The sequence below is a fragment of the Loxodonta africana genome, chromosome 4 (genome assembly GCF_030014295.1).
Source record: "Loxodonta africana isolate mLoxAfr1 chromosome 4, mLoxAfr1.hap2, whole genome shotgun sequence".
NCBI classification, from domain to species: Eukaryota; Metazoa; Chordata; class Mammalia; order Proboscidea; family Elephantidae; genus Loxodonta; species Loxodonta africana.
Genome location: NC_087345.1, coordinates 58,713,268 through 58,731,483, shown reverse-complemented (window position 1 = coordinate 58,731,483; position 18,216 = coordinate 58,713,268). Strand labels below are relative to the sequence as shown.

Below are 18,216 nucleotides of genomic sequence, written 5' to 3'. Positions count from 1 at the left end.
TCTATTTACAGTCATATATATTTAAAAAATAGTCTAAATTGCTGTTCTGTTTCCTTCCCACCTGTTGTTGTTAGCTGTCATTGAGCATGTTGACCCCACACACAATAGAATGAAAGACTGTCTGGTCCTGTGCCATCCCCAACGACCAGGTTTTCATTGGCTAATTTTTGGAAGTACATTGCCAGGCCTTTCTTCCTAGTCCGTCTTAGCCTATAAGCACCACTGAAACTTGTTCAGCATCGTAACAACACAGAAGCCTCCACTAACAGACGAGCGGAGCTGCACATTAGGTTTATCTGGTGGAAATCGTGCCCAGGTTTCCCATGGGAAAAGCAAGCATTCTATCACGGAAACCACCAACGCCCCCCTTCCTTACCGTCTAGCGTCTCCCAACCTATCACTGTCTAGTTATCATGTTCCTCAGGCCGCTGAACCTGTACCCTTGAAAGGTCACCAACGACGGCTTAGTTGCCAAATCCAATGGTCTTGTCTAAGCTTTAGCTCCTGTGACTTCTCTGTATCACTGGACTTGGATGATAATTATTTTCCTTGAAACTGTCTCTGTGCTTAGGTTTTAGGTTCTTATGGTTCTACTTTTTGAGCTGATTCTTCTGAATTCCTCCCATCCTTTAGAGAGCTTCATCTTCCTTGGCCTTTTCTATCTTCTCTCTCCTTTGACAAACTCTCTAATTTCAAGGTTTCACCATTACTTCTATGTGATGATTTCCAAAAACAGGCATGCAGCACTAAGTTTCAGACCCCTGTATCTAAATGCTTGGCTGACATCACTTATATGTCCTGGGACCACCTTATCTTGAACATGTACAATATTTAACAAATAATCATACAACCTCTCAAATGTACTCCTTTGTTCCATTTTACCATCATCTTTTACCAAATTTGAGAAATGTCTTTAACTTTACCCATGCCCTGGTTCCTTATATCTAAGTCTCCTGTAAGTTTTTAGAGGGCAGAGTCTCTCTCTTACCTCTGTATTATTAGCTCTAGCTTGTTTTCTGTCACATAACTGAAAGAATATATTGTTTCTACTTTTGTAAAACCTCTTATTATATCAATACCCTCCTCTCATTTCTTACAGTCACTACACCATTTTAGACCCTCATTAGCAGTCATCTGGGACTATATAAGTCTTCCTTCGGGTCTTACTAGTCTTCAAACAATGTTATAGATTAATCTTCCTCATTATATCACTTTCCACTACCCACACAGAATAAAATACTAACTCCTCAGCGGTGCATTAAGGATTCCTGTGACCTGGTCCAAACCTACCTTTCCATCATTATTTTCTACAACTGCCTTTATTCCACCCTTGTTTTCTTATGGTTGGCACTTAAGTCAAATCGAATTATTCTCTACTGTGCATATCTACGAAGCCCTGGTGGCAGGCGTAGTGGTTAAGAGCTCAGCTGCTAACCAAAAGATCAGCAGTTTGAATTCATCAGCTGCTCCTTAGAAACCCTATGGGGCAGTTCTACTCTGTCCTATAGGGTTGCTATGAGTTGGAATCAACTCGATGGCAATGGATTTGATTTTTTGTGCGTATCTACTACCCCTCATGTTCCCAGGTTTTCTCTAATTTTTATGGCATGCTGTTTCTTTTTCCTTTAATAACTTCTCTTCTTCAAATACCCAAAACCAAAACAAAACAAAAGCAAACAAATAAAAAATAAACCATCCTGCAAGGGTCAGGTCAAACGCCAACCTTCACGCTACGCTTCCCCTAATTTCATACCCAGACATTATGTTTTCCTCCTCTAAATTCTCCAATTCTATACTTTGTTGTTGTTGTTGGTGCCATCGAGTTGGCTCTAACTCACAGCGACCTTATGTACAACAGAACGAAAGGTTGCCTGGTCCTGTGCTATCTTCACAATCGTTGCTATGTTTGTGCCCGCTGTTGCAGCCACTGAGTCAATCCATCTCACTGAGAGTCTCCCTCTTTTTTTGCTGACCCTTTACTTTTAAAGCATTTACTTTTGAAGCATTTCTCTTTTGATTGTTTTTGTTCTTATTACCTTCCCATTATTTACATTTGCCTGTTGCTTTACAGGTTTCAAACAAAACAAAAATACCTCCAAGATCACACAGCTAATAAATGGTGGTACCAGATTCAAATTTAGGATCCATAACTGATTTATCTCCCTATTTGAGAAGCACCTGGTATAGTGTCTGATATAGAAAAGAGTCTAAAAATTTAATGAATAAATATACAAAGCAGATAAATCTTTTAAAAATCCCAAGATAAGAACATTTGAAGATTGCCTGGTATTCAACAAAAACAATAAACGTCACAGCTGAAGAGTTTCGATATCTAATACAAGAAAAAAATCTTGGGAAGAGGCCTCAACAAGTATCAATTCCTATATCCATTGCCCCCTTCACCTCTCCTCATTCCAATCCCATCCCATTCAGACTCCAGGTACTTGGGACTAAGATCAATCTCCAGATAGGTATATAAAGAAATGATAGCAAAGTTCAGGAAATGGAGGTTTCAAAAAAGAACATAAATTAATAAGAGCCAAAAAAAGGAAAGAAAAAAAAGGCTCAGCTCAGGTTACATGGAGGACAGGAGCAGTGTAGCCTTCAGAAGAGTACCTTCAGTGCTGATGGGAATAAGTGGCTGCAGAGCAGCAGTTGAGGGCTGGGAGAGGGGAGAAATGGGAGAAGTCTAATGTTTTTCTTACAAAGGAGCAAAAGAGATATGAACCTCAACAAAGCATTTATACTGCTGCCGACTTTTTCCAGAGAAATATTTTTTTAGTATTAAGCACAATTTAGGGGATAAAATCACAAACTGGATACAGTCCCAACTCTCTAAACACTTAGAACAGAAGAATTCCACAAATACTAGTGCCATTAAAATACTAGCACTATTGAATAGCAAGAGAAGGATAGATTACATTTCATTATTATGAGGTGGGAATGGCTTCCCACATGATGTAATATTTGAGATCTATCTTGAAAAGTATATAGGATTATGACAGAAGAAAAGAAAAATGAGAAACAGAAGCTAAATGGAGGGAACACTGTGCACAAAGGGATGGTGGATAGTGAGCATGGGTGTATTTGGGAAAGAACAAGTAATTCATGTTGGCTGGAATCAAGTAAATAAATTTCTACTTGCTTTCTATAACAGCAACTAAATAAACTGTAAAGCAGACCTTAGGCCATATCCTGGGAAGAAGACAGTTTCAATACTAGATACACTGCTAAATTCAAGGCCCGCCAACTAACCTAGAAAATGACATGGTCTCTAAAATAATTACCTAGTTAGTTTCAATATATACTTACTGAAAGTTGTCACCACTGTGGAGATTGTTAGCACGTAATAAGCCATACAAAGTCACATGTGTGCTCTCTGACGAAATGCTCAGGTCATGCTCTTTGCCTTCTCTTATCATGGTACGCTTAAGAAGACTAGAACACTTCAAAGCCAACTCCAAAGCATCCATCCAGCACCTGCCTAGAAGAACATAGATTCATAAGCGGTATGATTCAAGAAACTATAAAAACTAGCATTTGTCTTAATTTAGCACTGTTAACTTTAAACATATTACTCATTTATTCCAGAAATACACACTGGAAAACTTCTGAACAAAACTTTTGAAAAATTTTGAACATTAAAAATCTTTATTTAATATGTTCTACATAGGTGTTTATTTAAAATCTCATATAGAAATAGTGTTAAAAATTCTCTTTCTTGGAATGAATAGGTATAAGAAGGAATCAAACAGCTCATTTTCTCCTACAGTGTAAGAGATTTAAGGTAAACTTGGTAGGACTTCTTAATGCAATCTTTCAGTTTAAAAAATGCTTATTAGATATTAAGGTATTAGATACTGATAAATGAATATTGTACAGCATACACCAGAAAAGTACAACCTAACCTAAAAGAAATGTATATTTTATTTTTAAAACGGACTAATACAGGTAGCATAATTTAAGGATAGAAAAAAGTATACAAAACATACTAAAAGGAGTATATTTCTACTATAAACAAATTATCTGAATAATATTTCATTGTTTACAGGAGATCAACCTCCAGGTTTAACATCCACTCTGTTTATATGTATGAAAATTTTTAATGTCAGGGAAATCCCTGCACAATATTGTCATTAACTACCATATTAGTTCATAGAAACATTAATAATTTTTTTGATTTAAAAATTAGAACTGCATTAGCAGGAAAAATGTTAGTAGCTTTTAAAATTCATATATATTTGTTTCAACATCTGCTGGAAATATTAGCTAAGTAAAACATTTTCACACTAAAAGCTTGTATTTATGATACTTCAATGCTGAAAAGAATCATCTGGTAAAAATACACTTCTGGAGATTACAACATTCCCTAGGCTAAACTATGAAACATGAAAGTGGGGAATAAATCCATTGTTAAGGTTTTTAAGTTACCTTGTTTCAAGATAAGTAAGTTTTGCAGTTCTGACATTTGCCTCATGAATTAAGTATTACATTAGTGGGTGTGGAATAAAAGCATTTGTACCTGAATGTTTTCTTATGTAAAACAACAACAAAACAATAAAAAACAGGGCATATGTGCCTCATAAATTGTAATATTTACTAAATATAAGTAGTATTAAATGTATCTGTAAAATGATAACACTTAAATGAGTTACCAAAAAGGACATTAACCAAGTCAAAATCTGTTAACAGGAGATGAAAACTCTAAGCTGCTAACTCCTAACACTCCCACACATACTCAATTATACAATATTTGGTGTTCTAAGCAATTCACGATTAGAACACTTCTGCTACAAATGCCATACTAAAAACAAATTTCCCAAAGGATAATATAAAGTGGTATATAAATACACCCTTAAAAATGAGGAACAAAATCCAATCCATCAAAAACCTGTATTTACCATCTGACTCTGAAGTGGCTCGGATGATCAAGTAGCTGCTAGGTAAGGGCTGAGTTATGGAACCAACTGCTTCACCTTTTGGGCCCTTAATAATAAAATAAACAAAACAAATGGTGCACAGTATTATGAGATTGCAATTTTGTATTATTCATTATTACTTACAATAATCTAAATCAGGCATGGGCTATAATTTAAAAACAAACAAGCTAATAAAGATCAAGTTGGGTTTCACTAATTTCGTCCTTGAGAAAGTAAATGTTAAGTATTAAGGAGTTTTCCTCTTCTAGCAAATCTACTTCTTTAACAGAAAACTGAACAAATCATCGTAATCAGTTAAATATTATTTCTACATATTGCTCATATATTAATAAGAGGCTAGAATTTACCAGAGTATGAATCTCACAGATACCACTAGAAAATAAATATTAAATTTCTACAGGCGTAAAGAAAACAGCCAGAAATATAACTTACAAGGAAAAGATGAATGAATTTTGACTGGGTTTAGGGAAAATTAATCTTTCCCCATTTTACAACCAATAATATACTTGTTTTTAAAAGAATAATTATAAAAGCTAATTTTACTTTTTCAGAAACAGGAAAGAAAGAGGAATTTTATTGTTGTTACTGACCATGGCTATTTGTTTCAAAAGTATACAACACTAAGACCTCTACAGAAATTATTATTGCAAAGGCCAAACTTAGGTGGACATAGCCATTAACTGGAAAGAAAATCTGAGGATTGAATTTACAGAATTTTGATTAAACAAAAAAAAGCATCATTTTTTAGAAGTAGTTTTCAAAGGGTTCTTAAGGTTATCATATCAAAGAATAAATGGATTTTAAGAAACATAAAGAATATTAAAATAAAGAAGTATGAAAAAGATCAATATGCCTTTCACTAATCCTGTAGAATTCCCAAGTATTTTCAACTAGCTTCATAATTTATGGCTCAATTCCTAGAACTAGTATAGAGTAGGTGCTGGAATCAGACTTTCTGGTTTCCATTCTTGCTCCCCGCTAGAAGAATTACTTAAGTGAACTCTTTAAGCCGATATCTGCTATTTGCATAATGAGAGAAAAAAGTATTCTCCTTACAGGTATGAAAATAAAAGACTCCATACAAAATGCTCAAAATGTTATCTGACACATAGTAAGAAACTCATAAACATAATTATTTCTTAATCTTAGACAATGACTTGGAAAATGTTTAAACAATGCCATAAGTAGGTTTTGCTAGCAATGAATATTGTGATATTCATATAGTTCTATGAATTTCTCCTCCCTTTCCCCAATATCTAGAATTAAATATGATACTTTAAAATATCTTTTAACAATTTAAAATTCATTATAATTCTCATAATTTCTAACTGTAGTATTGTTGCTGTTGGGCATCATAGTGACTGTGTCCAAGAAAACAAAACACTGCCCTGTCCTGTGCCATGTTCACAATCATTGCTATGCTTGAACCCATTATTGCAGCCACTGTGTCAATCCATCTTGTTGAGGGTCTTCCTATTTTTTGCTGACCCTCTACTTTAATATGGTTGATGTCATCCTGTTTCAGGTTCTGATCCCTCCTGATAACATGTTCAAATTATGTGAAACTAAGTCTCACCATCCTTGGTTTCAAGGAGCACTGTGGCTGCCTTTCTTACAAGACAGACTTGTTCATTTTTCTTGCAGTCCATGGTATATTCAACACTCTTCACCAACATCATACTTCAAAGATGTCAATTCTTCTTTAGTCTTCCTTATTCACTGTCCAGCTTCCACACGCATATAAGGCGACTGAAAGTACCACGGCTTGGGTAAGGTGCACATTAGTCTTCAAAGTGACATCTTTGCTTTTTGAGACTTTAAAGAGGTCTTTCGTAGTACACTTGTCTGATGTAATATGTTGTTTGATTTCCTGATTGCTGCTTCCATGGGTGTTGATTGTGGATCTAAGTAAAATGAAATCTTTGACAACTTCAGTATTTTCTCCATTTATCATGATGTTGCTTAGTGGTCCAGCTGTGAGGATTTTCGTTTTCTTTACGTTGAAGTGTAAATCATACTGAAGGCTGTATTCTTTGATCTTTATCAGTAAGTGCTTCAAGTCCTCTTTGCTTTCAGCAAGCAAGGTTGTATCATCTGCATATCGCAGGTTGTTAATAACTCTTCCACCAATCCCGAGGTCATGTTCTTCTTCAAATAGTCCAGCTTCTCGAATTATGCGCTCAGCATACAGATTAAATAAGTATGGTGAAAGGATACAACTCTGAGGCACACCTTCCTGATTTTAAACCCTTGCTCTGTCTGAATGATTGTCTCTTGGTCTATGTACAGGTTCTGCATGAACACAAGTAAGTGTTCTGGAATTTCCATTCTTCACAATGTTATCCACAATTTGTTATGATTCACACAGAAATCACAACAAGGAAACATCTTTCTTTTATTCTCTGCTTTCAGCAAGGATCATTCTGACATCAGCAATGATATCCCTCGCTCCATGTCCTCTTCTGAATCTGGCTTGAATTTCTTATAGTTCCCTGCTGACATACTGCTACAGCCACTTTTGAATCATCTTCAGCTAAATTTTACTTGCGTGTGATATTAATGATATTGTTCCATAATTTCTGCATTCTGTTGGAGCTCCTTCTTGGGAATGGGTACAAATACGGATCTCTTCCAGTCAGTTGACCAGAAAGCTGTCTTCCAAATTTCTTGGCATAGATGAGTAAGCACATTCAGTGGTGTATCCATTTGTTTAAAGATCTCAGCTGGTATTCCATCAATTCCTGGAGACTTGTTTTTCGTCAACACCTTCAGTGTAGCTTGGACTTCTTCCTTCAATACCATTGGTTCTTGATCATATGCTACCTCCTGGAATTGTTAAATGTCAACCAATTCTTTTTAGTACAGTGACTCTGTGTATTCCTTCCATCTGTTTTTGATGTTTCCTTCATCATTCAGTATTTTGCCCACAGAATCCTTCAAAACTGCAATTCGAGGCTTGAATTTTTTCTTCAGTTCTTTCAGCTTGAGAAATGCTGAGCATGTTCTTCCCTTTTGGTTTTCTAACTCCAGGTCATTGCACATTTCATTATAATATTTGACTGTCTTCTCAAGCTGCCCTTTGAAATTTTCTGTTCAGTTCTTTTACTTCATCATTTCTTCCATTTGCTTTAGCTACTCTACATTCAAGAGCAAGTTTGAAAGTCTCTTCTGACATTCATTTTGGTCGTTACTTTCCTTCCTGTCTTTTAATGACCTTTTGCTTTCTACATGTATGATGTCTTCAATATCATTCCACAACTCGTCTTATCTTTGGTCATTAGGTTCATTCAAGGCATCAAATTTATTCTTGAGAGAGTCCCCAAATTCAGGTGGGATACAATCAAGGTTGTACTCTGGCTCTCGTGGACTTGTTTTAATTTTCTTCAGCTTCAAGGTGAACCTGCATACAAGCAACTGATGGTTTGTTTCACAGTTGGTCCCTGCTCTTGTTCTGACTGATGATATTGAGCTTTTCCATTATCTCTTTCCACAGATGTAGTCGATTTGATTACTGTGTTTCCCATTCCATGAGGTCTATGTGTATAGTCATCATTTACACTGCTGAAAAAAGGTATTTGCAATGAATAAGTTGTTGTTCTTGCAAAATTCTACCATGTGATCTCCAGTGTCTTTTCTATCATCAAGGCTATATTTTCCAACTACTGATCCTTCTTGTTTGTTTCTAACTTTCGGATCCCAATCTCCAGTAATTATTAATGCATCTTGATTGCATGTGATCAATTTCAGATTGTGGAATTTGGTAAAATCTTTAATTTCCTCATTTTTGGCATTAGTGGTTGGTGTGTAAATTTGAATATTATTATTGACTGGTCTTCTTTGTAGGCATACAGATACTATCCTACCACTGACAGCATTGTACTTAAGAATAGACTTTGAAATGTCCTTTTTAAAGATGAACTTGATGACATTCCTTTTCAATGTGTCATTCCCAGCATAGCAGACCACATGATTGTCTGACTCAAAATGGTCAATATCAGTCCATTTCAGCTAATCCCTAGGATATTGATGTTTATGCGTTCCATTTCATTTTTGACAACTTCCCATTTTCCTATATTCATACTTCGTACATTCCACGTTCTGATTATTAATGGATATTTCCAGCTGTTTCTTCTCATTTTGAGTCATGCCACATCAGCAAATGAAGGTCCCGAAAGCTTGATTCTATCCATGTCATTAAGCTGACTCTAGTTTGAAGAGGCAGCTCTTCCCCAGTCATCTTTTGACGGTCTTTCAACCTGGGAGGCTCATCTTTGGGCACTATATCAGACAATGTTCCACTGTTATTCATAATGTTTTCACTGGCCAATTTTTTCAGAAGTAGACTGCCAAGTCCTTCTTCCCAGTCTGTCTCAGTCTGGAAGCACCACTGAAACTGTCCACCAAGGGTGACCTTGCTGGTATTTGAAATACCGGTGGCAAAGCTTCCAGTATCACAGCAACTTCCAAGCCACCACAGTATGACAAACTGACAAACGTGGTGAAATTTCTATCAGTAGTATAAAGAATATATACTATATGGAAAAGGTTTGAAAGTAATTTTTTTTTTTTTACTTGAGAATCACATGATATATATCACAGGTGCTGTGGGTTCAACTCTTTTGTTTGTGGGAAGTAACTTAGAATGGGATGCATTCTACAATCCTAAATGTATTCCTGCTATGACTCTAAACTACAGAAACAAAGGTAAAAATCCCAGGTCTTTTTCTATGTGTATGTATAATGTCTTATTATACAATATGGGGGGGGTGGGGCTGAAGCTGCTTTTAGTTATTCCTTATCTCTGTTAAACAGCAAAGATGTCAGTTTGAGGACTAAAGTGTGCCTGACCCAAGCCATGGTAATTTCAATTGCCTCATATCCCTGCAAAAGCTGCTCAATGAATAAGGAAGACTGAGGAAGAATTAATACCTTTGAATTACGATATCAGCGAAGAAGGAACAAATCTGTCTTGGAAGAAGTATAGCCAGAATGCTCCTTAGGAGCGAGGATGGCGAGACTTAATCTCGTACTTTGGACATTTTACCAGGAGGGACTAGTTCCTGAAGAAAGACATCATGTTTGGTAACGTAGAGGGTCAGTGAAAAAGAGGAAGACCCCCAACGAGATGGACTGACACAGTGGCTACAACAACAAGCTCAAACACAGCAACAATCGTGACGATGGCGCAGAACGAGGCGGTGTTTCGTTTTGTTGTTCGTAGGGTCCCTATGAGTCACAAGTGACTCAACAGCACCTAACAACAAGTCTTGGTTAAAAGGAGTCCTGGTGGTGCAATGGTTAAATGCTCAGCTGCAAACTAAAAGCATTTTGAACCAGTGGCTCCACAGGAGGAAAGACCTGGCAATCCGTTCCCGTAAAGATTATAGCCTAGGAAACCCTATGGGGCAGTTCTACTGTGTAGTATAGGGTCGCTGTGAGTCAAAATCAACTCAACAGCAGATAACATCAACAATCTCAGTTAGCTGGTTTTCCTAAAATGAGGAAATCTAAACCTTTATTCAAGTTTAACTGACCAGCTTAAAAACTAAAGCAATTATCACTTTGTAAAAACTTAAAAACTAGACTCATTTATTCAGTTAGCATTAGTATATGCCTACTCTTTGTACAATTTCTTGATAAATTAATCAAATAGGGCACTTTTATTCTCCTGCTTATGTCTGCTTTTATAACACATGAGTCACCACAATGTTTAGTCATAAAAACAGTACAGCTCCATTAAAATTTTTTTTATTGTACTTGAGATGAAGGTTTACAGAACAAACTAGTTTCTCATTAAACAGTTAGTATTATTTTATGACATTATTTAACAAGCACATGACATGTCAACACATTCCCTTCTCAACTTTGGGTTCCCTATTACCAGCCTCCCTGTCCCCTCCTGCCTTCTAGTCCTTACCACTGGACTGGTGTGCCCCTTTAGTCTCGTTTTGTTTCATGGGCCTGTCCAATCTTTGGCTGAAGGGTGAACCTCAGGATTGACTTCATTACTGAGCTGAAAGGGTGACCGGGCCATACTCTCACGGTTTCTCCAGTCTCTGTCAGGCCAGCAAGTCTGGTCTTTCTTTCTGAGTTAGAATTCCATTCTATATTTTTCTCCAGATCTGTCCATGACCCTCTATTGTCATTCCCGTCAGAGCAGTCAGTGGTGGTAGCCGGGCACCATCTCGTTGTACTGGACTGAGTCCAGTAGAGGCTGTGGTAGATGTGGTCCGTTAGTCCTCTGAACTAATCTTTCCCTTGAGTCTTTAGTTTTCTTCATTCTTCTTTGCTCCTGAAGGGGTGAGATCAGTGGAGCATCCTAGGTGGCCACTCACAGACTTTTAAGACCCCAGATGCTACTCACCAAAGTGGAATGTAGAACATCTTCTTTATAAACTGTTATACCAATTGAGGCCTCCATTTTTAAAGAAAACTGCTTATGTTAGAGTAAGTATGACCACTTCTGCTTACAAGGCTTAGTATCACACATTTATGTATCTTATAGGAAAGACTCATGCCTCCTCCCCTCAAAAAAAAAGGCAATTTCTACTCTAGGGGATCTTACAATTTGGTAAAGAAAAAACATTAACAGTAAACATGACATAATGTTACAAAGCAAAGTTAGTAATTACAAATTCAAGACAACACAGTACAAATTGATCCCCAGAGACAAAACAGATAAATAAGTAGAAACTGGGAAAAATTTCCTGGAGAAATTTTTAAAGTTAGATCTTAAAGGTAAACAAAGCCTTTTGGGGCACATTTCATTGTGGGTAGAGACAGAAAGTAGAATAATGTGCTTGAAACAGAAACAAATTTAGGAGTCCTGGCAGAGGGCATCAATTATTAGATTACGATTATTTTGATACTGGTTTTATCTATGACCTACTCATAGCTTGTCATTCTTACCTTTTTACCTTTATAACAAATGCTTATAATAACTTACCTTCACTGCCCAAATAGATTGTTCCAAAGGATGAAAAAGTTTGAAACAAAAGCCATCCTTTTTTGATGGACGCTCAATAATTTCACAGGCGTTCAGGAGGACTGTTCCTACCCATTGACCATTTTTTTGGGTTTTATAGATCAGTAGCACCCCGGGTTTCAACACACACCACAACTTGGTCCAGCTCTTCAGAGTACCACGAATCTACAAAAAGGTAAGTTTATTTAAGAAATACGGATTTGTTTTTCTCTCTCTGTTCCACAGATATAAATCAAATAAAGGCAAAATGAATGCTTTATTTTAAAATTTTTATAAAATGTACATTTTAGATTCAATAGCTATTTTTAAATTGCTACTAAACAGCAAATATGTCATGGCTCCTGCCTCTGAGGAACTTAAATTCTAATAGGAGACCTGGGTAAACAGTTTCAAATAATGTACTAAGCAGAATGGACTTCCTCACCTCCCTGACCAGGTTACAGACCATTAAAATATACTATCTTAGTACCAATATTGTTTTCCACATAGCACCTTACCACAGAAGTAATTTTACTAGTGTGAGTATATGATTATTCTGCCTTTTAAATTTTCTCCCCCTCACCATTGCATAAACAGCGCGAAGACACTACTTGGCACCCATCAGGTATCCCCTGAATGGTGGGAAGAGGAAAGAACTTCCTACCCCTAAAATTACCTTCCCTAGATTACTTAATTCTTAGTTATTACAAAATGGGCCATATAAATTTCTTGGGGTAAATTTTAAAACACAAATTACATGAGTCTCTCTCTCTCCTCTCATAAAATATTCCTAAATCCTAGGACTTAACCCTATACCAATAAGGAGCCTAAAACTACTTTTTCCTATAAATTTCTATTTCTGTAATCTATTAAAATTGTTTCTATGCAAGTCACTAACTTCACAATAGTGAAAAGGATGTTAATATTTAGATTAAAATATAAGATTTATCTTCTTTTATTTACTGTAAAACATCTGTTTTCTCAATGTACTAAGATGTACTGTGAAATAAATGTAGGGTCTCCTTACCCAAGAAGTAGGCATACCATAGTAACGCTAAAGAAAAACGTAGAAAAGAGGAATTTGCAGCCAGGAACGGAGAGAAAATGTTTAAGAAAGAGTTACGTGAGTATGTAAATGACAGACAAGTGAAAAGGAAGGGTGTTACTCTTTTTGAGGTAACATTCTGGATCTTGGGGATGTGACAGTAGAAAACATAGAGGGTAAATTTTCAGAATAAGGGTAAAGTTTAGGAAGTCAGCCAGGGGATGTCCTGGAATACTACTAGGAGGGTAGTGGCAGTTTGGAGAAATCCAATGTTAAAAGATAAGAGTAGGTAGAGCTCTGAAAAATCCAAGTGCAACGTGGAGCCAAAAGTAAGTTTGAAGGTGTTTTCAGCACAAGATTAAAGAAGATTCTAGTACTACCAGGATGGCCAGGGAAACTATTTTTAGCAAGAGAACATCTATGACAGATCTCCTAAGGGTTATGAGGTTGCAGCTTTTGCCAATTCATGGGGAAAATGGCAAGCTTTCCCGGCTGGGGTGATTCTTAGATGAATGTCAGGTGCTAAACCTTCCTGGGAGTCAGAGTTTTTATAAGATCACTCTTAAAGTCAGCATTAAGTCTGAAAGATTCCTACCAGCTATTCTTCAGAGAAGAGTGAGAAAGAGAATAGAGTAACCAGGACAAGAGAAAAAGAAATATTAAGTGGGAATAACTAGAGACCAAAAGAACAGGGCATGGAGAGAGCAATAATTGACAATAAATGCTTTTCAAACAACAACTTTTATAGTAACTTTGTCTCATCTCTTCTTAATAATGCATATACCAATCTACAATAATACTTAAGGATAATTTGAATAGAAAGCAAAATTTTTTTACAGTTACTATAGTAGACAATATAATGCTACATATATTGAACTTTTTAAAACAACTGCTACACATACTTGATGTTATTGTCAAGTGAAACACCATTAAGGTTCCTCCTCCCCATTAAGGCTGTAACACAGAACCTCTGGGATACAATTAACAGTTTCTTTGCCAGTGCAAACAAGCATCTTAGGAGTTGCTTTTTGTCTTGTGGGCTTTAGGTACACTTCGGGTTTTCCTATTCCAGTAGGTAAACATCCAACAATTTGAATTCAAGATTCAATACAAACTGACCTTCAACCAATCAGCCATAACAATAACAGAAGGATCTGTGATGGTACTGAGTAACTCCTTCGTGGCTCTTTTCTTTTCTTCTCGGTAATTTTTCTTTTGCACCTATTTTTATAGGAATAATAAAAAAAACTCAATAAGAACGGGTGTTTCTCTTCCAATTTTTTAGGTCTATAGAATGTAGAGTACAAAATTCTAAACTTTTTTAGAATTCTAGCATCTTAGAAAAAAACACTTTTTTTTTTTTAGACTGAAAGAAACCTGTAAAGAACCAAGGTTAAGAATCTAGTTTTTGTGCTTACCAGTCCAGTTCTCTGTATCTTTTTAAAAGAATTTAACCTCTTTTTAATTATACAATATATGAATACTATCGCATGGAAAAATTTCAAACAACACAAATAAACCTAAACATAGGCTTTATTATATCCCTTTCACTATTCCAATTCCTAGAAATGACCACTGTTAATCACCTAGAAAATATCATTTGAGATCTCTTCTATACATATATAAACACGTATATAATCTATAGAAAAACATGGCTTTTTTTTTTTTTTAATGCATGAAAAATGCTTGCCCATTCAATATTTTTTGGAGAGTTTTCCATGTCTGCCTCATTCTTTTAGCCACTGCAGAGGATTTCTAGTATGAATAAAACAACAAGAGGTAATACTGAGTTGATACTGTGTACCAGTCACTGTTTTAAGCACTTTACATGTATTACCTCGTTTAATCCCCACAGTAACCTTGCAAATTAGAGTATTTTCTTATTTCACAGATGAGTAATCTGTCCAGGATCACACACCTGGTAAGTGGTGGAGGAAGGGTTAAACAGAGGCAGACTGGCTCCAAATTCCATACTCTTAACCACCATGCTGTACTGCTTCTACAATTTTTCTTAATGCATTCTCTTCCTAATGGAAATCTTTGTTACCAGTTTTTCCATATTACAAACAACGCTGCAATTGTTTGCATTTAGAGTTTTGCTCTCTTTCCTGATACTTATGTAAGATATAAATAATATAAAGGAATTGATTCATTCAAAATGTTATCTTTGTTTTACTTCCATAAGTCACTTCTGAGAAAATGTGGGACAGCAGCATATTAATAGTTTTATTACTTTGTTGTGGCTGTGATTTGGGCAGGGAAAGAGTGGTAATAACCTATCAGTGACTACATTTTTTTTTTCAAACTTTAACACAAAATTTTCTACCAGAAAAGTTGCATTTAATGGTAAAGAGACTACATAAGCATAACAACAAAATTTTAATAATTCTACAATCAGAAAACTTGACTGCTGATCTTCATTAATATGCATATCTTGGTTAACAAAAGATTTAACATGGGATTGCAAATAAAATTGCATACAGGGCCTAGGCATGGAACACAAAATGGTAACAGGATAGACGGGGACCACAGCCAACAAGAAAGCATGTGCTCCTTAGGCTCCAGGTTCTGTGGCCGTTCAGAAAAGCAGGCCCAGCACTACATATTTCTTAAATTCTTAAGGGAAGTTGGAAATTTGGATTTTTTTTTTTTTTAATTTTTATTGTGCTTTAAGTCAAAGTTTACAAATCAAGTCAGTCTCTCATACAAAAACTTATACACACCTTGCTACAGACTCCCAATTGCTCTCCCCTAATGAGACAGCCCACTCCCTCCCTCCACTCTCTCTTTTCGTGTCCATTTCGCCAGCTTCTAACCCCCTCTCCCCTCTCATCTCCCCTCAAGGGAGGAGATGCCAACATAGTCTCAAGTGTCCACCTGATTTAAGAAGCTCACTCCTCACCAACATCCCTCTCCAACCCATTGTCCAGTCCAATCCCTGTCTGAAGAGTTGGCTTTGGGAATGGTTCCTGTCCTGGGTCAACAGAAGGTCTGGGGGCCATGACCACTGGGGTCCTTCTAGTCTCAGTCAGACCATTAAGTCTGGTGTTTTTATGAGAATTTGGGGTCTGCATCCCACTGCTCTCCTGCTTCCTCAGGGGTTCTCTGTTGTGTTCCCTGTTAGGGCAGTCATCAGTTGTGGCTGGGCACCATCTAGTTCTTCTGGTCTCACCCTGATATAGTCTCTGGTTTATGTGGTCCTCTCAGTCTCTTAGGCTCATAATTACCTTGTGTCCTTGGTGTTCTTCATTCTCCTTTGATCCAGGTGGGTTGAGACCAATTGATGCATATTAGGTGGCTGCTTGCTAGCGTTTAAGACCCCAGACGCCACTCTCCAAAGTGGTATGCAGAATGCTTTCTTCATAGATCTTATTATGCCAATTGACTTAGATGTCCCCTGAAACCATGGTCCTCAAACCCCCACCCCTGCTACGCTGGTCTCTGAAGCCTTTAGTTTATTCAGGAAACTTCTCTGCTTTTGGTTTAGTTCAGTTGTGTTGACCTCTCCTGTATTGTGTATTGTCTTTCCCTTCACCAATATAAAACTTATCTGCCATCTAATTAGTGAATACCCTTCTCCCTCCCTTCCCCCTTTCGTAACCATCAAAGAATATTTTCTTCTCTGTTTAAACTATTTCTTGAGTTCTTATAATAGTGGTCTTATACAATATTTGTCCTTTTGCAACTGACTAATTTTACTCAGCATAATGCCTTCCGGATTCCTCCATGTTATGAAACGTTTCACAGAATCATCACTGTTCATTATCGATGTGTAGTATTTCCACTGTGTGAATATACCATAATTTATTTATCCATTCATCCATTGATGGGCGGAAATTTGGATTTTTTAATTGTTGGCTCAAAATTTTTAAATATTACGCAGGCCAAACAAAACATATCTACCTATAGGCTAAAATCAGCCTGTGACCTAGGAGTTAGCAAACTAATTTCAATAGGCTCCAGACCGTCCCATTAGGCACCCCACAACATACAGACATGCCAGACTCCAGTACAAGTATGCAAAGATTTCAAGTCTTTAGCCAATGGAGTGGCCAGCTGGGGCCTGAAGTAGCCCTGGGACCACCACCAAGCAGCCTTACCAGTTGACCCAGTGTACCATATAAATACTCACATTTTCCATGTATGACTGTCACTCTATCTCTCTGGACTTTTTTTTCCCCCCCTTTCTTTAGGAAAGTTATAGGTTCTTAGACTATTAGTCTGCTTTCAAAAACACATGCAAAGCACCAGTCACTGTCTAAAAATAATTGTGGAAACTAACCTTAAGAGATTCTTTCTTTGTGAGCTTGCTTGAAGCTGAACTGTCTTTCTCGGAGCCATTATAAAGTTTAGATTCAGACTGAAATCACATAGAAATGAACAGAATTAATAATTACCTATTCTGCATACCTGGCATATAAAGGTTAATGTTAAAGCTATTTGTGACATTCTTCCCATTTAATGCTGTGATTTATGCAAATTTCAATTGTCAAATACCGGTTTTTTCTATATTGCATTTCTTTAAAAAGTACTACACCCACTCCTCACTTATTGACATGGTTTGGTTCCAAAGACCAGGCTGTTATGCAAAACTGGCGTTATGCAAAAACGGACTTAAAAAGTAAAAGGCCACCACTGAGCCCCTGCACCCTGCACTCAAGCAGGCTATTAAGCCTGGTGTAAGGCAGCATTTTGCTTAGGAGAGGCCTGCAACTAGACTAACGGGCTGAGCTACACGCCTCCAGCCAGCTGACCAGGGGCCCCGCAAAACCCTGCAGCATCTTGCATACCTTCAGCCAGTCACCCAAACTACAGAATGTAGCTATGTCCCTCAAGACCAGGGCTGGCAAGCATTCTGAGGGGGCCGTGGGCATAGGTAAGGGAGTGTCACCCCTGTCTGGAAGAAGGCAGCCCTGAGCGCAGGAGGGGCCCTTGCCTTCATCAGCCCAGGCATGGTGGTGTACAGGCATCATTGTCCATCAACTGACGTGATTCCTCAGTGCGTCATCCCTCAGTCAGCCACATGGAAAAAATGGAGACCTGCCTCCCTCCTCCCTCTCTCCACACAGCTGTCTCTGCTGAGAAGGCCCAGGTCAACTCGTCCTTCCTCTGTGAGACACTGCTGAGTGTGGTCCCAAGCAAGTGAATGAGATACTGCAGAGCCTGCACGGCATCTGGGTGTTTGTTACTGTAGACTTACATCGTTAATGCTCAAAACAGTCAGATAATAGTTTTTTTTTCTATTGTCATAAATGTGAAACGTCAGA

At 37.3% G+C, this 18,216-nt stretch overlaps 1 protein-coding gene across 8 annotated transcripts in view; it reads right to left on the bottom strand.

Annotated features, from left to right (window-relative positions):
- Window positions 1-18,216, bottom strand: part of OSBPL8 (oxysterol binding protein like 8) — a 238,497-nt gene that overhangs the window by 45,633 nt on the left and 174,648 nt on the right. For 7 of the 8 annotated variants that reach the window (XM_023559101.2, XM_064283797.1, XM_064283798.1 and 4 more), the window contains 5 exons: window positions 17,232-17,309; window positions 14,069-14,170; window positions 11,887-12,090; window positions 4,902-4,986; window positions 3,313-3,484 (listed from right to left, as the gene is read on the bottom strand). In XM_023559101.2, the coding sequence (XP_023414869.2) occupies window positions 3,313-3,484; window positions 4,902-4,986; window positions 11,887-12,090; window positions 14,069-14,170; window positions 17,232-17,309 (641 nt within the window). The remainder of the gene's footprint in view (window positions 1-3,312; window positions 3,485-4,901; window positions 4,987-11,886; window positions 12,091-14,068; window positions 14,171-17,231; window positions 17,310-18,216) is intronic. The other variant, XM_064283795.1, reaches the window with a different exon arrangement.